Source organism: Orbicella faveolata, unplaced genomic scaffold (genome assembly GCF_042242905.1).
Source record: "Orbicella faveolata isolate gen_17 unplaced genomic scaffold, um_ofav_v1 contig_2, whole genome shotgun sequence".
NCBI classification, from domain to species: Eukaryota; Metazoa; Cnidaria; class Anthozoa; order Scleractinia; family Merulinidae; genus Orbicella; species Orbicella faveolata.
In genome coordinates, this window is record NW_028301547.1 from 10666844 (window position 1) to 10685055 (window position 18212).

At 39.7% G+C, this 18212-nt stretch overlaps 1 protein-coding gene across 2 annotated transcripts; it reads left to right on the forward strand.

Annotated features, from left to right (window-relative positions):
- Positions 1-61: 61 nt before the first annotated feature.
- Positions 62-14199, forward strand: LOC110043904 (beta-1,4-N-acetylgalactosaminyltransferase 3-like). 2 transcript variants are annotated; one of them, XM_089289543.1, is made up of 4 exons: positions 67-1414; positions 4392-4911; positions 10072-10216; positions 11589-14199. In XM_089289543.1, the coding sequence occupies exons 1-4, from the start codon at positions 261-263 to the stop codon at positions 11735-11737; spliced, it is 1968 nt and encodes a 655-aa protein (XP_089145669.1). In that variant the 5' UTR covers positions 67-260; the 3' UTR covers positions 11738-14199. The 2 variants fall into 2 exon arrangements, with proteins under 2 accessions (XP_089145670.1, XP_089145669.1); XM_089289544.1 differs by lacking the exons at positions 10072-10216; positions 11589-14199 and adding an exon at positions 6646-6925 and having other exon boundaries at positions 62-1414.
- Positions 14200-18212: the final 4013 nt, after the last annotated feature.

The window sequence follows — 18212 nt, forward strand, 5'->3', positions numbered from 1 at the left end:
GGCGAACTGTCGAGACCTAAGAACTAGGTAGGATTAATCATTAACGGAACGTGAAAGCTGTCAATAACGCCTCATGATATGCAAATTAAGTGTGAAGGACGCACTACACTGTCTCAGACTGTCTTTCTTCCGTTTGGCGTTTGTGTAATGATCGAATCAGCATAAATAGTAGTTCGGTCGTGTCTTTACGCGAGGAAATAGTTGGAGAACAATCCATAGCTTCTTATTGTCCGTTACAAAAAGTATTCGTGCTATGAAGAATGGCTTTCCGGCTTATTCCGGTTAGTTTCGTCAGGAGATTGTTTATCAAGCGACGTTTCACTTCAGGTGTACTGCTTGCAAGTTTACTGTTCTTAGGATACCTGCTTCTATTCTCTTCTTCAGAAACTGGACTCTCTACTTCGGTGCCTGGAAAAATGCTTTCGACAAACATTGTATGTGACTGCCCTTGCGCAACTAAGCAACAAACTCAAAATAGCACTCTAAAACCACAAACAGAAGTGATCGTGACATCGACAGGTACGTTTGCAGGCGAACGAAAGGTTGAACACGATTCCTCGACATCCATCGGAAGTTTGAATGCTCACATGTGGTCTGGAATATGTGGAATGAACGTGGATATTTTAAGAAACTGGCCTCATTTTCCTTACTTTCCAGACCAGCGTTCTTTTGTTTCGGAATTTCGTAAAACTCAAGTTTTGAATATGAAAGACAACGGAGAAAGGATTTTTGGATTTGCTCATCCGCAGGTAAGCGGCATGTATAAGTTTGCCATCACATCAGATGATACATCGGAGTTGTGGCTGAGTAAAAATGAAGATCCCGCTTCAAGCGAGATGATCGCGCGGGTTTATTCGCCTCATGAATCGGCTTGGACTGTAGAAGGAGACTACAAGAAACATCCTGAGCAAATCTCCAAAGAAATCCTTCTTCACGCCGGCAAGAAGTATTACATCGAGTCTTTGAGTAAGCAAGGTTCTGGCGCCGCTCATGTTGCTGTATTTTGGTCTTACGGGAATTCAACATTTGAAATTATTTCCTCCAAGTACCTGTCGAGTTTTTATGAGAATGACAATCAAGAATCAATTCCCCCGCACGCGGGTAAACAGCGACACATAACACTTCGAAGAAAAAGCAATTTAAATTATTTTAATCGTCTTCCGTTCATAAGCAGGAATGAATACAACAGTGTAATTCCCGCTTGTTCCTATAGTCCGAGCTTTTTACTGCATGGAACGATGAAAGCGAACCAGGGTGTTTGGATGACAATGGAACACGAGTCAGGGGTATTCCCTCGGGATGATACCGACATGGTGCAGATCAGACGGGACGGATGGTCGAGGCCCAATGTGCTTCTTGATAAAAACACAGTTGATTCTGTCGTAGACAAGCTGATCACTTCTTTACGCCTGAGGTTAGTTCGGAAGAATTTTTGTTATTATTTAACTAACGCCTTAAAAACATATGCTTGCCTTTCTGTTATTTAAAGAAACAAGTCTATAGAGGAAATCATACTTATTGTTCAATACTTTTTCGACACAAAAGGTAAAAATATCCGTAAAAAATTTTGTAGACCTTCTGTATTTTTGGCTCGCAGATTCCATTATTTTTACAGTGTCTCATTTGTCTCATAAAAGGAACAGCCTCTTAATAGACCACTTTTGAAAAATTAAAATTCAGCTTGGCAGTGAGGCTTAGAGGACACAAACAAAGGAAATTGAATACCCATTAACATTTCTTTTTGCAGATGTAAATTCAGCCTCTTACAAACCTTTTGCATACAATTCAGAGGGCACACTACAGTATACATGTGATAAAGTGACAGTTAGATTTCCCCACAAATGCCACTATGAAATAGAATCCCATTTGAACACAGCGAAAGGATAATCAGGGCCTAAATGTGGACAATGGTATTGTTTCATGCAAACATATCTGCCACGATGCCTCAATAGTGAGGCAATTGAGGGATAAATTGTTCAGCAAATTTGATATTCTCTCTTTCAAAAATAAATGTTATTATGTCTGTAATGTTTGTCTCACCGCACTTAAGATTGTCACCTTCATGGATATGGTTGTATAATAATGCAATTGATTGTGAGTGTTCATGCAAATTGTGTTATTGAAAGTCTTTTGTTGGAAAAGGATTGTCCAAAAGTGTATGTGATTGTCGTTTCGTGACAATGAATTTTTTTCCAACAAAAATGAAAATACATTTACAGCCAATGAATGTCAAAGGAAGGTATTGTTTATCTTTTGATGATTTTGAATGTTAATACATGTTAAAGTGTTATCCTTGAACGTTCCTTATGTGCAAATGAAGGTCATATTGGTGTTAATGAGAGTATATTGACCATAATGAAACAAATTTGGACTTAAATGAATGGATATTTTCTGTAAATGAACAGCAAAAGGTGTATTACTTCAGCCAAAAAGCAAATAGACCAGAACTAAAATGCAATAATTTGCATGCAAATTACTGCCTATGGCTGATGAGGCTACCCTGCCTAAATAAAGATGACTTGACTTGACTTGACTTGCAAGAATCACGTGAAAGTCTAGCACGAAACTCTCCTTGTATTCGCGTCTGTTATTTTGACCTAAATAGTCACTTGGTGTAGAAGACCCGGGTAAGACGGCACAGTTGACGTATAACAATGGAGAACAAAAGGACAAAAAAGGAGGAAAACAATAAAAACAGTAGGTTTGTGAGGGGGTGTTCTATTGTGACCTGAGTCTTCTACATCAAGAAGTCCAAAACGAAAGAACAAACGAGAATCTTTAGACTGGTCACTGGGTTCCTTTTGGATCGCAAATATACAGTGAAACCTGTACCTTGGGACCCTCATCAGTGCCTCGTTGGTGTCCATTTAAATAAAGCTTTAAAGTCAATCGTTAAAGCGCAGTTAATAGAGCGTGACGCTATTTACGTACGGTCACTAGCTTACTGTTGTTAAACGTAACGCAATAGAACTGTTACGCGTTAGAACATTATAGAAGTCTTTCTTGTCTAGTTTAAACAATATTCACAATAGCCTTTCACGCATGCATGTTGCAACAACGTCTGGTTTAACTATATCATGCGTTTTGTATGGCTAGTCTTTTAAATAGCCCCATTCTTGTTTCGTTCAAGGCCGCATGGACTCTGTACGTTTCATGGTACACGATTTTATATTGGTTTAAACCCAGACATCAGTCTACCTATAAAAGAGTCTTAGCTTGGACTTAAGCATCATTCGCTCGTTATATCACTACTGTAACTTTTAGTTGGCCCTCGAAATTGTAACTCCCACCCTTCCCTCCCTTTGAAGGTTTATTGTTGTTGTTCATTAATATACATAATAAACTGGGGTTCACCTCTCGTGACACGCTATCGGTTAAGTCTTGCAGCGACTTCCCCAAGCTTCGTTTTCGCTACTTTAGTGGCGCTATTTAACGCTCTTTTATGCCTCTTCTTGTCCGATCCAGCACGTGCCGGCGGAGTCGGCTCGTAGTGCTGGGGAGATAAGTAAGGCTTGAGAACTGTCTACACTCTAGCACGATGCTGACCGGAGGTCAGCTCGTAGTGCCGTTTAGAGTTACGCTACTAGGACGCGCAAGCTTTTGGCCTCGCCGACTTGTCCGATCCAGTGCGGAATTAACCGCTGGGGAGATAAGTTTGGTGTTTGGTCACGCAATGGAAGTTCGTCTGTCACGCCGATTGCGGAGCGGTGTTCCCCCCTTTACGCCATAGAACGCGTGTTTATTGCTTGTGTTTGTCGGGATAATTAAAGCATTACTCCCTAGGAACTGCAACATTAAACAGGTTTTAATATGTTTTTCAATAATAGCTAATTATTACCCCTTTTGTACAACAGTGTTAAACACTTCCAGTCAGTCAGTGCATCAATCTGAACAATGATAAAGGAGTCTGAGCTGAGCTTTTAGAAGTAAACTCTTGAAGTGTCGCTTATTGCAGGTTTAGTGCAACAAAATGGCTTAATAAGGTGTCCGCGTCCTCTAACAGCAGTGCCCGCTGAATACAGGTCTATTTTAAAGTATTAAAACGTGGGAAGAAAATTTTGGGACTCATACTGGTGTCCACTTAATAGAGCGTGTCCGATAAATATGGAGTCCGCTTAATACAGGTTACACAGTACTGCTAATATACTGCGTCTGTGATTGGTTTGAGCCCTCCAACGGAAAACGTCAAGACAGCGTATGCAAACTAAGGATACAAACCCGCGCGTGACACTCCAACGCGTGACAAATATAACGCTTGACAGTTCAACTCGCGTTCATTATTACTCCACCAAGTTGGTTACTAAGGTCCCTGACGTGAAGCCAGTACTTAGCAAGTCTGCTGAGTAGTGATAACACGACTTTTACAATTCTTCTTGTTTATTTTTTTTCAGAAAATATTTCCTTAAGAAAATTCACAAAGTGATTCAAAAGCCAGACCCCAAGAATGGCGACCGTTTCTTGTTGAACCTCGAACTTGGTTTAAACAGCACCAATCAATCATTTCGACTGTCAGAACACGTGTATCAGAAAAAGGGAAATGACACCTTGTGCCTTCCTGAAGGAATCAACTGGAATAACAACGCTACAGTGTACTTCATTCTCCCTGTTAAGGAGCAAGGAAGCTGGGTGCAACATTTTATCAGTCAGCTGACTGATGCCAGCTCATTAACCAGTGATACGAACTTTCACGTCATAGTTGTTGATTTTGAAAGTAAAGATATTGATATGGACAAGGCGTTTAACACATCTCTTCTCAGCAGTAGACATACTATTGTTTCATTAACGGGGAAATTCTTCAAGACTCTCGCTCTAAACAAGGCAGTTGAACAAGTGCCGAATGCGCATGACATAGTTTTCCTGTTTGATCTGCACATTGATGTGCCCGCAGACATTATGGACAGTGTTCGCATGGTAAGTACGTATATACTTCCTTGTACATATATGTCATTGAACTGGCGTGAGGTCCGTTTTGGTGAAATATTGCTCGTTATGTTGTTTGCAAATTTAAGGACCGGGTTGTAGGCGGTCCATCTTAGCGGTCAGTATTGCAAATTTTGAACCGCTCAAAGAACCATTCAGAATTCTCCTTTTTGTTTGACCAATTTGCCATATAATAATATTCCGTATTAGCTTAATGCCTTATTCAGGGGCGAAATAACAGGCGGGAGAAATTAAATGTGCTGAAAAAAAAATCCCGTACTGCTTGATTTTAACGTTTGCAGTATTACTCGAGGACGTTTTGCTCATTTTTCACAGTTTTCTTGACATATGTTGGATTAAAAATTTGTTTCGAAAGTCTTCAAATACATCACCTGTTAAGAGTCTGTCCACGAGAGGACCAGGCAGGCGTGACACATGCCATCTCACCGATTTCTCTCAAACTTTCACAGATGATTAAGGTCATTAAGTTATTCAAGAGTCCAAAGTAGTTTGGGCTCCTGGTCAATCCCTGGGGTATTAGGACTTTCACATCAAATCCCAGGGATAGAACCCCGAAATTAGCTCTAAAATTGCACTTTCAACAAAGATTTTTCACACTAACAGAATGCAGTGGAGTTTAATCTTGTTTCATCCAACAATTCTTTGAGCCTTAAGCAGTGAAAGGTCCAAAGTTGGAGTGATTTGAAATTATTCTCGCCAATCTAGAACATTTGAAAATTAACCACGTCACGCAACAATTTTAAGAAACGGCAAATTAGGCTTTTTAAATTGCAAATATCTCCAATGGGCAACATTGCATGTCGACAAACATGTAGTCACAGTAAACCTCTATCATAGTGCTATGTTTCTGACGAAAAAAAATTTTGGCCTCTGTGAAAAATTCGTGATCACATTCTTCTGAAGTACGTGACGGTTCAAGCTAACTGGAGCACTCTGTGACCATAAGCTGCTGTTTAAAGAGCCGATTCAGTCGAATCGTTTAATGGTATCGGTGACGCCAGTTCGTTTGTTTTTCAGCTCTTAAAACCTTAAGAGATGTTTATCTGCATAGCTAAGGAGTTACGTTAATTATATAAATTCTAAGATATTGACATGATTCACTGACAGTTGTTAGTAAATCTAATAAACCGGATACATTTTATGCCGGAAGTCGACAGTTGAAAGAAAAGTGTGGCAGGTATATTTTGCCACATTTTTTTACTTTCGACGCGTATTAAATTTATTTTCAAACTTGTAATGCACTCAAAGTAATTTCCTTACAGGAGAAACAGCAGCTTTCATGTAAATGTAGGTGTGTGGCGTGACACTTGTTTCTGTTACATGTGTCCGCAGTATATCTACTTGAATCTAGAAATGAAATTCACTGAGCTCGAAAAAAAATAAAGTCTATCTTTGACAGGCAATCTACATTCTACAGCAAATAAAGTTATTTTCGGTTACTTTTGTAAAGCATTTTTGGAGATAGAGATCCTTCAATCAGGCTAATGTAAACACCGTCGCAATAAAAAGTAGACAAAGATAAATGAGAGTACGTGGTTTCGTTTCTTGCCAGTGCGTAACACTTGGTTGATTTTTTGGAGCAGCAACTGAAAGCGATGGCTGCCCAGATGTCATGTTCGTTCGCTTCACATTCCAACAGCACTTGTAATTTTTCGCCAAGATTACCAGGGAAGAATGATATTTTCCTTTGTCTTCGTGTACTAGGGATACCAAATCTCACCTGCGACAGCTGAAGGTTGCCTGAGCATCTGCTATTTCGGAAAAAAAAGACCTCATTTTAGCTTGAGTAGGATTGTTTGATCTGAAGGGAAACAATATGATAGTGTGTCCAAAGCATCGCGCTTCGCTAGGAACGTGGTGGAGACCATTTCTCAAATGTCACAATCCTCTGCACTCCAATAAGCGACGAAAACCGGAAAGAGGAGCCAGCCTGCAGATCTGTAAAGAGATAATGACGAAATGGAAAGTTCTTGTTCCCGTCAGTGCAGGTATGTTTTTGTTTTCTTTTTTTGGTGACCCCAAAATAGACACCCGAGGTATTCCTTGTTTAGCCAAAACTGACACCGGAATCGAGCCTGGAAATAACAGTAGGTCATTGGACAATTGTCCGGTAAATGTGAGGTTTTGACTGGTAAAAGCTTAGTCTGGTCGGAAAGTCTGACCTGGCATTTCTGCTAAACGAAAAATATTTTAACTGGAAATTTGTGGCCGAATATGGAACAAGTCATTTTATTCATACTGCCACACAATACTACGCAAAATAGCTCTGTTATGACAGTTTTGTTTTTATTCCAGTTCTGAGAAATAACCTTATCACACGCAATGCATCGTCTCAAATGTCATGTCGAATTTGTAAACACACCACATCAGTGCCACTATTCAAGCTACGTGTTTATTTACGCATTCTGCGCTGGTGTCGTGAAAGATCGTGAAGCCCATTTAGTCTAAATTACGTTCGTCTGAAAAACTACTAAAATCTGAGGTCATGTGTTGTTATTCGTAGTTTGTTATTTGCAAGTGTTGGGGAATTGTTTTTTAGTCGTAATTTGACGGCCGTCGATAAAATCAGGAACAGGGAACATGGAACATGGAACATGGAACATGAAACATGGAACATCCCGGCATCCCGGAACATAGATTAATTATAATGATTATAAGAAAAAAAAAGTGTAAAATTAAATACACAAAAATAAATTGGTGTCAGCTCGAAATATGAAAAGATATTTTTGATGGTAGGGGAGTCGGTAGGGGAATGGTAGGGAGCGTTGGGTATTCATTCACCTGACCACAATGAGTGCAGGCTTCTCTTCTTTCCCACCAATTGCGCCACGTGGCTTTATAGCGCTCTGTTTTTGAACGCAAACATGGACGATTCAGACGATGAATGCCAGGTACATGTAATTCATTGCAGGTAATTCATTTCATTTCCTTTATTGATACCTGGTTCTTCAGCATCTGAGGTGTTCGTCGGAGCATCAGAAAGTTGCTTGTTAAGTCAGTAGCCCTAGTTCTGTCACTGTTCCGCCCCAGTTTTCGTGCTCTTTGCTAGGAACGCCTGGTATTATGACCCATCAAGTGCAGACTTGGCCTTTCCGGAAGCACGAGTAACAAGCAAGTTATTATTAATAAATCATCAGAGCTCGAGCAGTCCAAACTAGTTTAGACAAGAAACTCAATGCTGAAGAGTTTCTATTTCTATCTCATGGAGAAACTATTTCTTCCTGAGGAATAGTGTATACGCATACCTTTAAACTGACGTAAGGCATTGAATAAAGAAATCACACGCGTGTACCATATTTTTCAATCGGAATAAAGAGTTCAAACACCACACCTTTCTTTGAGGGGTGATTACTGCCAAAATTAAGTTTGGGATTTAGTTATACTGTTTGCCAATGTGATTTTTAATGATTTCACTGGTTTTTGATGTTACAAATTGTGTTTTATGTGTTCTGGGGTTTATCCTCGGGATAGCGAGACCATGGTTTATCTTCGTTTACTTTTCATTGCGACGGTGTTTACATTAGCCTGATTGAAGGATCTCTACACGTATCTCCAAAAAATACTTTACAAAAGTAACCAGAAAGAACTTAATTTGCTTTAGAATGTGGATTGCCTGTCAAAGATAGACTTTATTTTTTTCGAGCTCAGTGAATTTTATTTCTAGATTCAAGTAGATATACTGACACATGTAACAGAAACAAGTGTCACGCCACACACCTACATTTACATGATGGCTGCTGTTTTTCCTGTAAGGAAATTACTTTGAGTGCATTACAAGTTTGAAAATAAATTTAATAAGCGTGGAAAGTAAAAAATGTGGCAAAATATACCTGCCACACTTTTCTTTCAACTGTCGACTTCCGGCATAAAATGTATCCGGTTTATTAGATTTACTAACAACTGTCAGTGAATCATGTCAATATCTTAGAATTTATATAATTAACGTAACTCCTTAGCTATGCAGATAAACATCTCTTAAGGTTTTAAGAGCTGAAAAACAAACGAACTGGCGTCACCGATACCATTAAACGATTCGAATCGGCTCCTTAAACAGCAGCTTATGGTCACAGAGTGCTCCAGTTAGCTTGGACCGTCACGTACTTCAGAAGAATGTGATCACGAATTTTTCTCAGAGGCCAAAATTTTTTTTCGTCAGAAACATAGCACTATGATAGAGTTTTACTGTGACTACATGTTTGTCGACATGCAATGTTGCCCATTGGAGATATTTGCAATTTAAAAAGCCTAATTTGCCGTTTCTTAAAATTGTTGCGTGACGTGGTTAATTTTCAAATGTTCTAGATTGGCGAGAATAATTTCAAATCACTCCAACTTTGGACCTTTCACTGCTTAAGGCTCAAAGAATTGTTGGATGAAACAAGATTAAACTCCACTGCATTCTGTTAGTGTGAGAAATCTTTGTTGAAAGTGCAATTTTAGAGCTAATTTCGGGGTTTTATCCCTGGGATTTGATGTGAAAGCCCTAATACCCCAGGAATTGACCAGGAGCCCAAACTACTTTGGACTCTTGAATAACTTAATGACCTTAATCATTTGTGAAAGTTTGAGAGAAATCGATGATATGGCATGTGTCACGCCTGCCTGGTCCTCTCGTGAACAGACTCTTAAGTCGTCGAATAAGGTGTATCTAGAGAAGATGAAGAATAAGAGAGTTTATCCCCATATACGCCGTATTCCTAAGGTTATCCCTTTCAAGCTATTTTTAGATATTGTACCCAGTTCTTTAGCGAATAATGCAGCACGGGCGTTCATTCGCTCATTACTAGTCTCCTTGTGGAGCAAAGAACGTCCACAATGCTGTGTCGGCGTCGCGTAGATGCTTTCGTAGAGGATGAAAATTGAGTAAGGCCGCTTGGGCAGTCCACGTGAGCAAACTCGCGTCACAGGATTGGCTATTTCTAGACCTGGCTGGGTTTCCGAAATCGGGAATGATGTAAAGATACCTTGACAGTGATTACCTTGGGAATAAGGCTAACTCGGGGGATTCACTCTCTCACCTTTCAACCACTCTCGTTCATTAGTATTATAAGCATGGTGAAACGGTTATTATTAAGTGGTTGGTGGATTTCTCTTGCCTACGAGGACTAAAACAGTGATTCGTTTCAACAGAACACCATTGCTGGTCGAATAGTTTATTTTCCTATAGTTGGTCGCCTGGAATGTGGAAGTACCTCCGTGGAACATCGAGGCTATTGGGAATTGTATGGCCTTGGAGTTATGGCGGCTTATAAGTCAGACTGGGACAGATTTGGCGGTGAGTATAACTGAAATCAATCATGGTCTCTTGCTGAAATTCATATGTTATCTCTTCAATGTTGTCGTTGTTATTGATGATAGCGTGGTAGAAGGGAAGTGCTATTCGACGGATATCGATGGGTTGTGGCAGTGGCCATAATCGGGGACGGAGACCGTAAGCGCGCGCCATTTCTAGTATTCGGGTTGTTTCTATTTTTAAGAGAAATTACGCCATCCCGTGCGGCACACGCGCGTACATGCTGCGAGGATTTTCGCGGATGTCGCGCGGGGGAAATGGCGTCCGAAATTCCCGAAATTTTTTATGCTTTTGGCCCACAACTCAATACGTTTATGTCTTGGAATTTTGCATAAATATTTTCGTCGTAAGCTGCTCCAGTTTGCGTGAAGTAAGACAGTGTCGAATTTAGGTCTGTCCCGCTTTAAGCTTATAGCTCTGACCAAGTTGTGTTCCGCTGCTTCTTTTACAAGAGCCTTACATTAATCCACTCTAAATTTCACATATGTTGAAGATTGACAACTTTTCCATAACACAGCAAAAAACTAGTACGATATATTTAGATATAGCAGCGTTTCAAGACTTCAAAGTTTCCTAGCTCCTCTTGCCACATGCTTGCGAGGAATTCGCCAGAGTCTATCGCGACCGAAAAGTTAAAATAATTGCAAGTGAGTTTTACCTGAATTGTAGGCAACGCTTGATGTTTCAGCAAGGCCCAGTAAGTTTACGTCTGTAGATACTGCTCAGTTTTGTTTGTGCAAAAATCCAATAAATTGTCTGTTGTCGATGAATAAGAGCGCCCACCGATGCGTGTTTTGTACAGTCAGTAAAACACGACAAATTGGACTTCCGTACTTTCGTGTGAAAACTTCCATCGAACTCATACGATATCTCTAGTTTTTAAATATGTTTAAGGTTGATAAATGTTTGCGAACATATTAAAAGCTTCGCTGAAATAATTGGCAAAGTTAAGTGTTACGATGACGCTTTCTTTAATCAACTCGAATAACGATTTCGATTTTGTTGATTGAGTTATCAAAACTCATTGTCTATTTTATTTTTGCAGTGTATAATTTCACTATGTTGAAGAATTTGTTCTAAAAATAGCAAAATTGTCCCATATCATAGGTGCGCGCTGATCCCAAGACTTACGGTCTCCGTCCCCGATTATGGCTCCTGGTTGTGGGCGATGTAGGTAGGACTGCTTCACTTGTTTGAAGTGGCAGTCAATGAAATGGAAACAGTAAATTACAGTTTGTTCAATGCTAGAGATTTCCTACACTTCTACCAACGTAGCTTTATAAACAGGTACCATTAGTTCTTTCCATAATGTTTTGTTATTAAATTACTCTTTTCGCTCTCTTTACATCGCTAGGAATGAACGTTAAGGACTTCCAATTCAAATGGGGTGGGGAAGACTGGGATCTAGTTGACCGCGTGTTGAACATGTCTCTGGAGGTGGAACGAATCCGATATCCGGGACTTTATCATCATTTTCACGGCAAAAACCGAAAATGGAATTAATCAGTTCTGAGATCACTTAGTATTTGAACTACGTTCCCACGGAGCTACTTTTTTCTAATTTTCTTGGAATTTTTGGCAAATTTTTCATATGCTAGTTTTTGATCTTAGTTTTCACATAAATATATTGTTAATTCTTTTTGTAATGAAATGGGCCAAAAGTTCAGCAATAATTTTAGTTATTGTCAATTACTACCCTCTGTAAATAACATCCTTACCATACGTAGCTATAGCTGATGCTCGGATATTTGTCCACGGACATTATCTGTTCCGAGAAGCGAACAGTTTTTCGAGAGCGTAGCTCGAGGAAAACTGTGAGCTTTGAGGAAGGATAATGTCCAAGGACAAATATCCGAGGATATTTTCTCGGCAAATGGAGGCTATCGTGTTTATTATCCTTCAAATATTTTTCGCAAGATGCGCGATTTTGAAAATTGAGAATGTCACTCGGAATACTCCTCAGTTCCGCAGTTTTAGCTGGGGGAATTATTCAGTCACGTGACGCGTTCAGACCAATCGCGCGCGAGCGAAAATATTTGATGGCTTATAAGCGAAGTAACAGAACTTACAATTTTCTTACGCTTTTACAAGACTAAAAGTTCTTTGAAAGGCTGCTCCAATCGTTCGACTGATCGTGCAACGCTTGCTACAATAAATTAACACCACCTAACTATTTCAGGGTGTGTTTTATACACAAGACAACTCTTTCTTTCAACTTGCGTAGCGGCAAAATTGCCAGACAAACTGTAACTGTTTCCAGTGTGCTGACGTCCCACTAATCACACATAGTCACAATAGAGATGTCATCTCCTACCCTTTTTTCGTTGTACTTTCGCCACCGTTGGACCATAAAATTGTGGCCCTTTTAATTAGGCTTTTACTTTAGGCCAGATCCTCTAGTGTGCCTATCAATATCCTTTCCTGGTCTTGAATGTATTTAAGGTCATTCCCCAGTATTGCATTGTGCATCCTTACTGCGCATAATTTATGGCCTCATTAGCGCGCGTTCGTGCACGCGCACATTGAAAACATGGCGGATTTGCCTTGATATTGAGTTCTGTCAGTTGCAAAGTGGCTATAGCTCACTAACGAGCTCGGGCACCCCAAATTTTTTCCAGTCATTTTAATCAACTAATCATTAGCTTTGCGTTAGAAAAGACTGATCTGATTTCAATGTTTAAAATTGAATAAATAAGGAAAATAGCAGTACAGTTTTGTTTCAGGGGAATTATATACGTTTGCAATCAATCAATCTTTATTACCTGAAAGACACTAGAACCACGAACCATTCACATTTTTTGTTTACATTTTTTGCTGACTACATGATAAAGGCCTCTTATAATGTGTTGGACTGGAGTTTTTACGGTGTAAACATGGAACTATAGTCACTAAAATTAAAATGTACTAAAATGTTTGAGTGTCCTAACTGTAACAAAGATTGATTGAGTGAATGATTGCAAACAGATATTTATTTAGCAGAGCCGATTCGATTTGGGTTCTTGATCCGGTTCATCATTGGCCATATTTTATTTAAAGACAGGAAGTTATGTGAAATTGTGTGATACATGTCCTTATCAGATAACAAATAACTGCATGCATCGTGTTAATTATGAACGAGTTTTGACGGGCATTTGACGTTGACGAATTAGATTTTAAACCAATCATGTAACATATCTTTCAGGTTTTATTTATTGACGCTTTCTTGTCGTAAGCAATACAGTTTTGTTAGAAATACAGAAGCAGGGCGGTTTTTAATTGAGTGTCGAAAGTAATCAGGAGGTTGCTTTGGTTTTGGTTTTGGTTTTGGTTTTGGTTTTGGTTTTACTACGGTTTGAGATTGGCTGAGTAGTCTAATTGGTAAGTAATTAGTTTGGTTTTGGTTTTACGACACTCAATTGAAAACCGCTCTGAAATAAAATAGTTTTTGGTTATATACAGCTTAAGTAGCAAAGCTACAATTCTTACAAATAAGCAAAGAGCAAAGAAATAAATCTCTTTGTCAACTAATTAAAGTATTAGATTAATAACATCAGAGACCGCACTGATGACGTAATATCAGGAGGCAACAATTAATAAATATTAAAAATGCAATTAAGCAAAGGCACGATTGATCATCGCAGTTACACAACTCAAGCAGCTGTGAAATTAAAGCCTGAAAAAGATAGGCTTGAACGGGATTCGAACCCATGACCTCTGAGATACCGGTGCAGTGCTCTGCCAACTGAGCTATTAAAGCGACTGGGAGTTGGTCACGTTGTGAGTTCTGTCCGGGTTCTATTTTCATAGCTGCTTAAGTTGTGTACATTACTGCGATGATCATTCAAGTACTTTTTCCGAGCCAATTAATATTATTGTCGTTATTGTTGTTATCGTTGTTGTCGTTTACATCTTTCTCCGTAGTTCAAATATGTGGTCTTCCATATATTCATTTGCAAGAATGCAATAAAGTTATCACTCGAAACTCAGGTTACCGTAACTGTTAGGCAGTGTTTCCCGTACTGTTGATGTAGTAAGTTTTGGATTGTTAAACAATTCAAAGCTTTCTATCAACTAAATCAACGTTGTTCACTGTTCCACATGCGCCAGATGAAATGGAGGTCTGAGCGTCCACCCGCAAAAGCGCACAAAAACAGACGGGTGCTTCAGTCCCCATGCTAAGTAATAATTCGTCAAATATTTCTCGTTTTAATGACACACTACAAAACAGATAACTTATTAGCTAGGCTTCTCTGTCTATGCGGAAAGTAACGACTCAAGCGCTGTGCGAGTCTTTTAGAAGTAAATGTAGTACGCTGTAGATAAAGACGGTCTGCGTTATAAGCAATATCAGAAAAAGACAGATTCTCAGAACGCGTGCAACTAGGCAGGGTTCGCATTGGACGACGTTTAATATTTTGTGTCTCAAATATCAACAGTACTTGTACTCCGATGGTGCTGAAGTATGTCGCCAGAAAAGAGACTCCACTGGGTCGATATACTTACAACGGCAAAGCTTGGGATTGCGGAGGCTAATGTGATGTGGTATAGAGCGTTTCCACTTACGTGGCCGACAACCATGGACATTTATTAGAAATGAAGAAAGCGTTTACGTAAGAAAAAAGTTGAACTCCCTTAGGATTCGTTTGGGACACCAACATGGCCGCGGTTCATCGTTTTGGTACACCAATATGGCTGCCGTGACGTCACGTCAAAACGCTCCGGCTATCACGGTTTTGAAAACCATCTTGATGGGCAGGCATCACGCAGTTAGCAATTACAGTGTTTGCATTGAAATCCCATGGCAAATAATTTTCTTGAACACGGTATGGTATTCTGAACAAATAAATAGCAAAGTTAACATACTAGACCGCATTTTTTTTCGACTGATTGCTGCGGCGCTCGTTAAATGTTTAGTGTTTTGGTGGTGGCGGTTATTCGCGGGGGACGCTTATTTGAGGGTGGCACTCTTTAAAAATCATGGCATTTATAAATGACAGCAAGCAAATGTCAAAATACTGCCACTGCGAACTGAAGAACATGGGTTCATAGCCCAATTAAGCTAACCGAGGATTAACGAGGATTTTGATTTCAGTTTTGAATTTTTTCTTTGATGGTTTTCTGTTGATATTGTTTTTCCTTCAGTTTTGAGCTTGAGTAATCTCAGACTTTCTTACACAAAAAAACTGTTACTTCGGGTAAATTTAATCCTGGCTTAGTGTTAACCGGCTTTCGCACAACCCGGTGCGGAAAACTGAGTTTGGGTAATCAAATAGTGACGAGTGAAGTTAGAAAATAATTTCACACGCTTTTTGTCATTTCCCGAGCTTTTTTCAAATTGCGCTTACAATCGTGGGTTTCTAACTTGTTCATTGTATCGAGAAATTTCGTATGAAACGTTTTCATGGCAATTTTGTAATTTCCCTTGCCTTGTGAAATTATAATTAGCGCTCAAATTTCGCCGAAAATTAAGGCGCAATTTGTCATCCTTCCTACGGCGCTTACACGTAGGGCGGTGAAACGAGCGGGTCCGAGCAAAAAGGTGTGATGTAGTAGACTGGGGTCTACTAAGACGAGCAGATTCCGCTTACTTGCACGCGAACTTAGATTTCCAAAAAAAAATCCACGAGACTCCCTTCTATATGAGTTTGCAACTTCTTTTGGTGCATTTTTTGTTCTGAGGCAACGGGAAAAGGTGAGTTTTTCAGGGTTGAAAACAGGACTCCAAATTTCGCGCTGTGAGTGAGTAAGATCTGCTCGCGCTGATTGTACGCGTAAGCTTTTCATAAACTTTATTCAAGAAAACTCTCTACTCTGGTATCGAGTTATTTCTCAGAACAATGTTTCATCATAACCAAAATCTGTTTCGATAACTTATTGTTTCTGCTCGTTTGGCGAGTTTGCAGAAGCTTTCGAAAGGAAAATAAATCTGACGCGCACAAGTAGAACATTTGCATAGTGCAGCGCGTGTACTTTCAAGTCTGAGTCGGTGTTTTCAATTGTCGATAAAAAATTAATGAATGAACGAACGAACGAACGAACGAACGAACTGGTGCAGATTTAATATACATTATATTTTGTCACACTTAGTTCACTTATTTTAAGACTACTCAGCAGGGGGGAAGCGGGGGGGGGGGGGGGGAAGGGGTATTCTACAAAGTTTTAAATGGGGAGGCTCCATAGCATCTCAAGGTCCATTAGCCTTTACCCTTTTGTATACATTTGTACCATTTTGGTAGAAAAGGCACCCCTTTTATACAGCTTTCATTGCAAAAGGGTACATGTACCACTTTACAAACCTATTTAAGAATACTGCATCCCTTTTCTAATCCCTTGGAAAGAAGTTAATAAACAATATTACAGAATCTCTTCATTCTGGCTGAGGAAAGTAAATGAGAGCTTTTCAACAACATTTTAGAACCAGAATTGAAATCCCTAAATCACAGATTTCCCTACCCTTTCATACACCTCAACTTGTGAAATCCATGTTATTTGATAGTTACATGTATACCTGAAGCCTGAAAAAGGTACCTATCTTGAGCTGAGCCTCCCCATATAGGTCATTACAGAGAGTTTTCCCACATACACAAGTCAGGAACTCTTGACAAGTAGTGATGAAGCTGGCCCCAAGACAGGTCTGAGTCAGCTTCTTCAGTTATTGAGCACAAACTTGCTCTCTGTCAACTTCTAGTGCAGAACCTTTTCTTTGCTGATCTGGTCCAAGTTCACAGACACTAGCATCACTCTCAAGACGCTAACACTAAAAATGTCACTCACAGTCTGATTCTTCAGTTTCACTGCACCGTGCTTCATCATCACTCATCATTGTTAGACATGAGTTCATTAGCTTGTAAAATTCACCAGTCTGGCAATGTCGCTGTTGCTAATGCCTGTTCCCAGACTTCCTCTTATGGCTAGATGCAGGGGCATGAAATTTCACTACTGTTTACGAATAGTTTGTTTACATGGCATATTGAAAGAGTGATAAATTAAAATTGTCAGAATTGCTAGTGTTCTCTTATTCCCTTAGCTTAGGGATTGAAATATCTTGATGAAAGATTATATAGAGATTAAGCACACTGAAATATAATGCAAAATTTATGAGTAACCTTTCAAAATGGGTTGCCAACATGACAGGGATTAATAGATAAGGAACTTGGTCTGCAAACAAGGCAAATGAGAGGGTTTGAAGAAATTAAAGGTGAATGCTAGACCTCGGGGAGGGTGGAGGGGGGCATTGGAACTTAGCGTTGCTGACATTTAACACTGTTGAAACGGAAAAATAATTTTGATTATAAATGAGAAAAAACCACGACATGTCCAAATTACTGAATCGCCGTTAAAACTAATCCTCTTGCTTTTTTAGGGGTTCACGGCCTGCCTGTAACGAAGCGTTTATCGATTAAGGGATTGCTTAGGGAAAACATATCTTGTTTAATGTTCTTAACCAATCGTAACATATTTTATGGCATCAGTTTGAGTCATGAGCAAACACGTGAGTTTGTGTTAGTGTTGATCGGCAAAAAAGTTGCACAAAGCGCGTTGTTTGTGTGGGTCTATTCTTGCAGTGATACGATTAACACCCGGGATTAACAGCACTCGTGTATTCTCGAGTGTTTGGCAACAGTAAATTTTTAAAAAATGCGCGATTATGCCATATTCAAATTTGATTTTGCCGCTCAGCGCTCTTTTCTACCGGATGTGACGTCATTTTTTGTTGGATGATTCAGATACACAAAGAGTGCCAGGCGCGCGGAGTGTCCCCCGCCTCTGGGGAAGGGGTTGATAAAGGGTTGATCAAGTTTTTGGCAGGCATTTATCTCACCGGAAGCGCGGAAGGAACGCTCGTGCCAGTCCTTCTCCGTATCACACATTGGACCAAGAGCGGACTTGTCCTTCCCCTCGCCAGAGGCCGCGATCCTTTTCGTCTGCTGCTAATCGCACCAATGAGTAAGCGCGCATATCTGTACTTTCACTCAAAGCACGAAAATAACTCAAAATA